Source organism: Notothenia coriiceps, unplaced genomic scaffold (assembly GCF_000735185.1).
Source record: "Notothenia coriiceps isolate Sejong01 unplaced genomic scaffold, NC01 NC01_scaffold00037250, whole genome shotgun sequence".
NCBI lineage: Eukaryota > Metazoa > Chordata > Actinopteri > Perciformes > Nototheniidae > Notothenia > Notothenia coriiceps.
The window spans coordinates 2,755,364-2,763,837 of NW_011369951.1; the positions used below are offsets into that span (position 1 = coordinate 2,755,364).

General features: G+C 38.8%; 2 protein-coding genes across 2 annotated transcripts in view; both read right to left on the reverse strand.

The window, feature by feature from the left end:
* The window catches only part of exorh (extra-ocular rhodopsin), a 64,788-nt gene that overhangs the window by 13,628 nt on the left and 42,686 nt on the right, over window positions 1–8,474 (reverse strand). The gene's annotated exons all lie outside the window — the stretch shown is intronic.
* Window positions 1–8,474, reverse strand: part of LOC104966657 (uncharacterized) — a 50,511-nt gene that overhangs the window by 5,169 nt on the left and 36,868 nt on the right. The window contains exons 6-7 of the mRNA XM_010795870.1: window positions 2,815–2,931; window positions 2,578–2,664 (exon numbers count right to left, since the gene is read on the reverse strand). Coding sequence (XP_010794172.1) covers window positions 2,578–2,664; window positions 2,815–2,931 — 204 coding nt within the window. The remainder of the gene's footprint in view (window positions 1–2,577; window positions 2,665–2,814; window positions 2,932–8,474) is intronic.

The window sequence follows — 8,474 nt, forward strand, 5'->3', positions numbered from 1 at the left end:
TCTTAAAACGGACTCTAAAATGCACAGGCAGCCAGTGGAGGGAGGCTAAAATGGGAGTACACAGCTAGTGTATTGCTTTGACTTGCTGGTAGTTGTCTTAAAGAGCATCTTGCAGGTTTTTTTTTTTTCTACATTTATGCTTAAACTTGCTTGAAAATTACAATTAAAAAAGTGAATGTAGGATTTGATATGTTTTACGAGACATAAGGGCAGGAATCAGAAGGAAAGGAGCAATTTGAGCTCTTGCTCTTAAAAACGGCTTTTTTATTTTAAGTCATACGTCAAACGCGTCCATATTACTCACAAAGGGTAAAACATCTCCGCTCTCTGGACCGCGGGTATAGTTAGTAGTTGTGTTGAGTTTGAGCGGTTGTTTTTAGTGAGCTGTTATTCTTTCGGTAGTTTACATTGTATTTCACCATTTGAATCATGTGCAGTATTGTGTATTGCGCAGGCTGCACAAATACCAGCCTGGTCAGGACATCGGAGTCCACGATTAAAAAGAACCGGAGCTAGCGTTCGTTCCTGTGGCGGTTGTGCATCCACCCCCCTGCGCCACATATTCTCCACACTTTATCAGGGAACCGTATTACATCTCTCTCCCCCTTTCGCTGCTCTCTCTCTCCTGTCCCCTTCCTGGTACACAGGCACCGTGAAGACGTAGTGTGAGTTGCATTAGGTAACGTGTGGTGGCTGTACTGCTCCAGCCGGTCTCTTTGTGTTTGTTTTGTTTTCCCCCTGTCTGTGATTGTTTGTGGTGGCATGGTGCATGTCACTCCTGGCTCCCGGACTCAACCTCAACTACACCTGCTGCAATCAGCTGTGCACTCCTCCCCGACTACACACCTGCTTTCCATCAAGCCATTAAAATGCATACAACGGAGGCTCCACAAGCCTTTCTCCGGCCAGGATCGTCAAGTATCAGCCGTATCTCGCGTCTCTCTCCGGTACACCAGCACCGTAGTGTGAGGTTGCACATTTAGGTAACGCGAGATACGCTGATCTGTGCGCATTGTTTCTGTTATGGATCAGTATCAAACAGTCACTTAAGAGTAACGTTACTATATTATCAATGCTACTTTAGTTAGCCTGATATATGATAGCTAACTTCACAATGTTGTGATGTGACGTTAGCTAACATTCTGTAGCTAACGCCGGTCACTCACCAAGATAGCTGCCCAGTTCTCCACTGGTTCTCCTCACACCACAGCTCAATTTCTCTCCGATGGCCGTTATTTCTTCTAATCCTTGGCTGCTCCTGGTCTCTTTGGACGCCTAGCAGGCTCATAATTATAAGGTTGTGGTCCGTCATATGCATTCGAATATTCATGTTCAACTTCTTCTGTGTCTTCTGTGTCGAAACTAGCATTGGGATCCATGTTTATTAATACGTTACACCGGCCGCTCTCCCCCTTTTTTCCCCCATGTTACGTCACACGCGGGAGGTCACATGCCGAGGCTTTTTTATGCGGAAGTGAAAATGTCTTACAAAAACGACGCCAGATGTCACTGTAGTGTATATTTCTGTATATTTTTTTGAAAATCTAGTGTATTCATCATTTTCCTACACATTTATTCACAGGTGTCTTTAACCTCGAAGTTGCTCTTTAAGTCATTATTATGAGATAGCTAAGTCAATATAATGAGATAGTAAGTCAATATAATGAGATATTAAGTCAATATAATGAGATAACTGAGTCAATATAATGAGATATTAAGTCAATATAATGAGATAACTGAGTCAATATAATGAGATAGCTAAGTCAATATAATGAGATAGTAAGTCAATATAATGAGATATTAAGTCAATATAATGAGATAACTGAGTCAATATAATGAGATATTAAGTCAATATAATGAGATATTAAGTCAATATAATGAGATAACTAAGTCATTATAATGACTTACAGGATCTTTTTTTTTTTTCTGTGGCGCAAACAGGCTTCCATAATAATGTACTTTTCATATTTTCGACATACCGTACTATGTCATATTTTGTGATATTTTAAAACATAGTTTTCTTCATATTTTTAGACACACTATGCTGTTTTTTTTAATATTTTTGAAATACTATACTATGTCGTTTTTTTTTCTTATTTTCTACATACTATACTATGCAGTTTTTTAAATAATTTAGACATACTATACTACGTCATATTTTGTGATATTTTAAAACATACAATACTATGCTGTTTTCTTCATATTTTTTACGACACTACAGTATGTCGTTTTTTAAAATATTTTGAACATACTGTATTATGCTGTGTTTTGTTATATTTTGACACACTATACGATGTGGTTTTTTGTGTTATAGTTCAGTATATAGTTTGTGAGGTAGCTACGGTTTAATTGTTTGGTTTGTATACAGCCATTCGCTTTGAGAATTTGAAGTATTTGCAGCTGCTCTTATCTGAAGAGTTTGTTTTCGGAACACAGGGGGGACCCTTTTAGAAAAAGTTAGTTCCGGACTGTTCATCTACATTCAAAAGCCATAGTGTAAACAAATTAATTGTCTTCAGGCAGACTTGTAAAGGTCATTCCATTAATTGAAATATTGAAAACTCCCTGACAGCTCACCGTGTAGATCAGATAAACAAAGAAGGCCAGCTGAGGGAGGTTCTGCACCATGAAGACCCAGACAAAGATCTTGGCTTCCTTCAAAACCTGAAAAACAACACGTTTTTAGTTACAATAGTGACTGTTTGTGAACTTAACACCATGTGCTTCTGACAGCTTCTGTCATGTTATGTTATTTTCCGCCTTTTTTGTGAAAAGCAGTTTTACTGGTGCAAACATTGGCTCAAGAGCACTCACAGCAGCAGTCCCCACAGCAGCCGTCAGGCAGGCCCACACCACCCCCACCGCCAGGATGATGGTGTTCTGAGCAGACATGGACACGTCCGACGTTGTGATCAGGATACAGAGACATAACTGAAACACACCAACAACGCGCCATTAGAGAAATCAGTAGATTATGTGAAGGGATACATGTATTTGTCTCTTTTCTCGTGCTGGGAGAAAAATAATAATAATTTTAAAAAATTTGAATTTTGTATTCTCCCTAATTTTCTGCCCTTGATGTAATTCATTTACATTAATAATTGAATAAAGTAAACACCCTTTGCCCCCCGGGCCGGCAACATTTTGCATTTGCCCTGTACGATGGGCGCTGTAAGTGATGAAAGTGGGGGATGTTGGCTTATCTGGTGCCTGCAGCTCACAGCCAAAGTGGGCGTGGGAGCGAGCAAGAGAGAGAAATGCAATTTATGTAAACACATATTTCCAAGGCACTCCTTTATAATTATTTGGATAAACAGGTTTGAAATCATTTCAATGTATACTATAGGACGGTAAACCAAAAATATCGTTTAAACTTGAGAGATATAAAAATATGCATAAATAAATGTTAACTAGGAAAAACAAGATATAAATGAACAACAAAAATAAAATAAGTTAAATTTATTTGTTATTGGCTATGGTATGTTATTGGTTATGGTCACATACTTATTTGGTTATTAAAATGTAAACCAATCTTTTTCATATGGGTGTTTAGAGTTGTACCCCCTAGATCTAGTCTCTAGTAATATGTGCTTAAAGTGCACCAGAATGAAGCATTTTACTTTACATTTTCAAACATTTCTTCCGGGGGGGGGGCATGCCCCCGGACCCCTAGAGGATGTGACGTCCACACCCCAATTAAAACATGTTTATACAATACTGAATACATTTGAAGCCTTTTTGATGTATATAACCAACATGTCAATACGGTTCTGTTTTTGTATTGTATTGGTCTTTTGTAGAGATTTTTCATTTATTCTTTATATATTCTATTGAGTATTCCTTGGATACTTTAATCTTTCTACTGTACGATTGAAGTAAATGTGGGAAGCATTTAACAACAGCCATTTACTTCAAAGATTTTTCTCAATGTTATTCTTATTTTTGTTAATCCTGGAAGAATGCCAGAAAAAAAGACATTAGTAATTGTGATAACAAATTAAATAAGTTGTTAGGTTAAGTCAGGGCCGGTTTTTGGCATAGGCGGTCGCCCAGGGCGCCAGATCTAGGTAAAATAAGACATGAATGAACAACAAAAATAAAATAAGTTACATTTATTTGTTATTGGCTATGGTAGGTTATTGGTTATGTTCACATTTGATTATTAAAATGTAAACCGATCTTTTTCATATGGGTGTTTCAAACATTTCTTCACACACACACACACACACACACACACACACACACACACACACACACACACACACACACACACACACACACACACACACACACACACACACACACACACGTGTGTGTGTGTGTGTGTGTGTGTGTGTGTGTGTGTGTGTGTGTGTGTGTGTGTGTGTGTGTGTGTGANAGAGCCTCTCATAGCCCTTGAAAAAATAATAAATACACGCTCGGAGTGAGGGTTTAAGCCAATGTCAAGTTGAAAATGAGCAGCGTTAGGTGAAACGGCTGGTGTGTGTGGTTGCCTTTCAGAGGCGAGGAACTGTCCTTCGCTTGTTCTTTTGCTACCAATAAGCACCTCATCAAGCCTGACAGAAGGTTCTTGCAATGAGCGGTTGTTATCAGAATTACTGGTCACCTTCGTCCATAGCTAGGGCTCAAAGTTCGTTTCCCGTCACAAAAGGAGGTCATGGTTTCTGAGGTCTCATTTTTGGCACGGATATGTTATTTGCAATTATGTATTTATTCATATAGTGTGTTATTAGGTATTTGCTTGCCATGTGTAAACGTCCTCCACTTGAACTCCTTTGTTTGCTTACGTGTTTTAGGCTAAAGCGCGGCGGGACTTCTCTAGCAGCTTGACCAACTTCACAACCGAGCCGTTGATCTTTGTATGGCGCTTTCAGAGGCAAAATTGCTTTCCTGGTTTTTTTACCAATAAGCAGGACCGTCATCAGCTGGAAAGGTTCTTTGCCTAATATCGGTGTTGATCACGCATTGGCTGAGTGTCTTCTCCATAGCTGGGATTGTCTCGAAGTATTACCTCACAGAGGCACGCCGTGGCATTGATCTGGGGGTCTCATGGATGTCAGTCCGATGGAGAATTACAACAAATGTATGATCACATTTGTATATTATGCTATTTGGCCATTGTATAGGTTTTTTGTGCATGTAATGGCCTCCATTGGACTCCTTTGTTTACTTCCATCTAACACTTGTGCTTCTATTGGCTAGTGCTCCAACACATTGTACGTGATAGGCTAAGGGGCGGGACATCCGCGGTTGACCAATCACAACAGAGCCGCCCAGCTAACCAATCAGAGCAGACTGGGCTCTGGTTTCAGACAGAGGGTGAAAAGAGGTGCTGCAGCACAGGCAGTATGAGGAAAATAACTACTTCTCAACTTGTGGAAATTGGACTCTATGAGTAGCACCTGAATGCATCGTAAACATGCAATCAACCAATTGAAATAACTGGTCAAAATGTGAGCTTTAGTTCTAAGTAAAACATATGAAATCCTACATTTCCATTCAGCAGCTTGACTGTATTTATTTGTTCACGGCCCAACTGTTGAATGTACTCTCTATTACAAAAGTGTACTCTAATTAATTCATCATGGAGAAGTTGTTATTGATGTTAACTCGCAAAGTGGACCTTGGGATATAATCAAACTACCATAGGTCAAAACTTTACAAAGCTCCCTTTGAGCCACAGAATAAATTATGCATCCATATTCATAGTAGAGGCGTACTGGCCCTGATGACTCCGAGTGATCTTTCAACATTTTAACTCGTGTTTTTGGTCACATTCCTTTTATTTTAAGTGTTTCCTCTTTAGTGAAGCGTTTTTACAGGAAAGTTTTTACTTAACCCAGCGACACAACCATCTGTTTTGGAAATTAAACATTCCAGCACGAGTTTGCAAATGGACTTAAAACAGCTTGATTAAAATAAATGGGTGTTATTCTCAGCTTAAGGCAGGAATACTTGCACTTCTGGTCAAATAATTGTGTCTAGAACTGCAAGCTGCCAAATCTTGATTAAATGTTGCTGTTATTATGAAACAGCAGCCAAATTCTAACAGCATTTCAAATGGTATTAATCTGTATAAAAAACAAATTTCTTCCATTCAAAGAACATTTATTCTTTGCTCTGATTAATGCAGACATTACTATGAACACCTTATAATTTGTAACTCCACAGTGGAAACATTAAAGTGGCAGAATGAAGATTAAAGTCAGTAATACTTGAGTCACTGATGCCTCTACAAGTATTAACATTCATTCTACTTAGCCTTTCAAATGTGTACATTTCTTAAACTCAGAGTATATAAGGAAATGTAGAGTCGTGTGTGTGAAGTATAATCACTGTTTTCATTGCCAGTCACACTCTGCAGGCAAAGTGTCCGTCATCAACAGCTTTCACACCACGAGCCTTTTGGAAAACGTGTAAAAAATCTGTGAGAAGTGGCAACAATCCCACCGTTAATTATCATGAATCTCAATGTGTTGGCATTATAACCAACACACCGCGTACAGGAGAGGGAGATGGGGGGATATAGATGGGTATTTGCATGTTTCAGTTATTTTAATGGCCTCAGGAATGATCAGTGCGAGCAGGGGATGCCATTGCTTGCATGTCTGTTTCTTAAATGAAAGACTGCATTATGAGTTAATGTATTCACGCATCAAATAGAACAAGATCCTGTTCTCAAATACAGTTTGATAACAATCCGTCAGAATATCAAATGTGCTTTTCTGCTCATGCCACATATGGACCGTGACACTTTCACGCTGAATGTATGAATCATTTATATATATACGATATGGTATTCAGAACTTGCATTGATTTACAGGTTTAAACATTTACATATGGGCTCAACTTTGTGAAAAAGATTGCACATATATATTTGGTTTAACCAGTTTAGCCCCGAGCCTGCTTTTCAGGTCTCAGGCTCGAAAATGACATTCCCAGAACAAATGACCATATCTTCACTTCTAAAAGGGGTAAATTAATAATATTTTTTCTCAAAGCAATGATAAACCTGTGAGTTGGATGTATTCAGAATCAATATAGATGTTTTTATTTTAAAGTAAATTCAGATTGAACATAGTAACAAAATGTAAATTATAGTTTCCGTCTAAAGAAAAAACAGTACTTATAGTGAAAACCACCCTTGAATGATGGGATGGTAGACTAAAAGCTTTAGGAATCCAAACTATAACATATAATAAGTACCCTGTATCAAGATTGATGCAAAACAAGTGAAATTGGACCTTTTTAGAGAGATTTTGAAAAAAAAAGTCCAGTTTGACTCACCTCTGGGTCATTTGGGTGTATTTGCTGTATCTCTGGAACCCATTGGTCGATTTGGGTGATTGACACCTCTTTGTAACCGTTAGAGCCAATAGAATCTAGGGGTGGTTCCTAAATCCACTTTGTGAGAGAGTGAGAGTGATGCACACGTAACATTGTCTGATAGCTGAGTTTCTTCCCGTTAAATGAGTATGACACATTAATAGGTAGTTCAATGTTAAGAAGCCCTGAGACACAGTTTTGCGCAATATTGTTGTGATTGCGCCGCCGGCGGGGGGCAATCGGGCTTAACAGGTTAATAGGCTTTGACTGACATAAAGAGGCTTTGAATGATTGTTTTATCCCTCACACTCACCAGTATCTAACTTATTTCAGTCCTTTTATATGTGAGGTAACTTCAACTTCTTACACATATTGAGTTTTTTGACATAGTTGATGGATACACAGGAAGTTCACTGGCAAAGTGAACCTTGGCTAAAGCTATCAGGAATACAACTAGTGTTGGTTTTTAAAGCAGAAACAGAACTTTTCCAGAAGAGGTATTATTGTTGGTGCTGCTGTCGTATATCTTTCAGTTTTCCTCAGAGCTACCAATACACACTGCATTTGTTCCCCCAAAAACTGCACATCGGAGATGTAGATACACCCAGTAGTATTAAAATTGAGCTTTGTGAAAATAACTTTTTGTATTATTCCCCCTCTTTGCCTTCCTTTCCTTCTCCGTCAACAGGGCTCTTTTGTCAGGAGTCTCTACAGTTAATGTTACTCCTGTTGTTCTGGTACCCGGGGATAGTTAGACATTATGTTGAGTTGCCTCAGAGCAAAACACTCAGCTGCTATTCAGTGATGCAGTGTTTATGTCTAGAGTTTATATTGTGAAATGGAGTCAGCAGCACCCCAAAGATAGACGGAAGAAATCCTGAATGTTAGGCTTATAGGGAACCAAGTTAAATAGACTGGTACAGGGATGACGCTTTTTAGCTTAGCTTTAAGTTTAGCATGACAAAGGGTCCCTAGACAAAAAGTCACTGGTGTGTTTCCATTGGACGTAATCTCCACATATTAACACCACTTAAGTAAATAAAGGTAACCTATCATGCAAAATGCACTTTTGTACATCTTCTATACATGAATATGTGTCCCCGGTGTTCCAGGGAACTCACCAAGTGTCAGAAAACACAACCCTCTCT